At 35.4% G+C, this 1,547-nt stretch overlaps 1 protein-coding gene across 1 annotated transcript in view; it reads right to left on the bottom strand.

The window, feature by feature from the left end:
* Positions 1 to 1,547, bottom strand: part of LOC119590679 (transmembrane protein 87A-like) — a gene marked incomplete in the record, with an annotated part of 13,856 nt that overhangs the window by 832 nt on the left and 11,477 nt on the right. The window contains 4 exon segments of the mRNA XM_037939364.1: positions 1 to 827; positions 985 to 1,012; positions 1,135 to 1,187; positions 1,371 to 1,520. Coding sequence (XP_037795292.1) covers positions 786 to 827; positions 985 to 1,012; positions 1,135 to 1,187; positions 1,371 to 1,520 — 273 coding nt within the window.

The raw sequence follows: 1,547 nt of genomic DNA, 5'->3' as shown, positions 1-1,547 counted from the left end.
ATCTGACAACACCTGGAGACATCACCTGTGTGATAATCAGCACAGCAAGTACTGACGAGTGGCCGACTATCCCTAGATATCCAACAACATAGTTCCTGCAGCATTTAGGTTTTAGTAGGTGTTTTTTTTTTCATGTCATACCCTCATCCTTACCAATTACATCACAAAGTGTTGTGTTAACACATCAAACTTCTTACATTATTTCTAAATAAGGCATGTAAAGAGCATGGAATCAAGAATAGAACCTTACACACTGCTTAACATAAAAATAACAGGGAGATGAAGACTATATTTGGTCATGAAGAGGATAGTATGAAGAGGCCAAAGGTATGGTTTGTCATTACAGGATATTTTTCAAACTCCTATGGATTCTGAAAAAAAGCCTTTTTACACCACCAGGCTTTTGAGGCAATATTTCACACATTAGCTTCTGGAATATGTGATAACTTGCTCTGCTTAATTATGCAAGAGCAGAGAAAAGCCTTCAAACACAATGACTAAATCAGATGCTGATGAAAACATGCATTACATGATAAGGAGAACTTTACAGTAATTACATAATTCATTTACTCTCTCAGACGATTCCATTCACACTCTAAGGCTTAACCTAGGCACAATCTGTCTTTCAATAACTTGCAAGTGGAGAGAGGAAATAAGGTGGGCAATGGGGAGGGAAACATTTGTTTCTATACTCTGACGACAGAATATGTAATGGGTCCCAACAGCATCAGTGCCACTGGGTAATGGAATGGACCTGTGATGTCACAGAAGTTTCTTCAGAGACCTTACTGCATCTTTGAAATTTCAAACTTTGAGGTAACAATTTCCTGAAAGATGAAAGAAAAATTAGCTACATCCTAAATATATATAATTATGACAAAATTAGAAGAGCTATGACTATAGGCTTGTTGCACCAGAACAACCAAACTAACTTTAATAATGTACATAGGTAAAATGCATGTTTATTACAAATATTCTATTTACCTCATCTGAGTCCAGAATGGGAAGAGCACTGAAATAAAAAAAACAGAAAAAATATTATCATTAAATTTTCTCTTGTAAGTAATCTCCATACACATCATTTATCCATAAAATACATATGAAAAAAATAAGAAAAAAAATCTAAAAGCTCACCTATCAGCAATAGATGATGGGATATTTTCCTCAACCCACTTCAAATCATCTTCCTGCAAGTTGAAAATCACATTATGATCACACAATCACAGGCAAAAACTTTGTCACAAACACACACAACAGGATAAAGTAATCCTGTTCTTCCATAAAAATCTCAATACCAAGATAAACTTATCTAGAAATACATTCAAATATGGATGCAGAATAGACAAGTGATTAATTTTCTCTCAACATACCACAGAGCGTGATTCCCGAGGTGATGATGAGGTCGAATTACGTGTATTTCGGAATTTCATTGTATCAGAAACATCAGCCATCAGCTTCTCAGCCTCCTCTTCATCATCGGCATCTGATCCATCGTCTAATAAGGGTGAGAAGGCAAAGCGCTGAAAATAAAGAAAAAGGATTTAATA

This window comes from Penaeus monodon, chromosome 27 (genome assembly GCF_015228065.2).
Source record: "Penaeus monodon isolate SGIC_2016 chromosome 27, NSTDA_Pmon_1, whole genome shotgun sequence".
NCBI classification, from domain to species: Eukaryota; Metazoa; Arthropoda; class Malacostraca; order Decapoda; family Penaeidae; genus Penaeus; species Penaeus monodon.
This window is presented reverse-complemented; position numbering and strand designations above follow the sequence as displayed.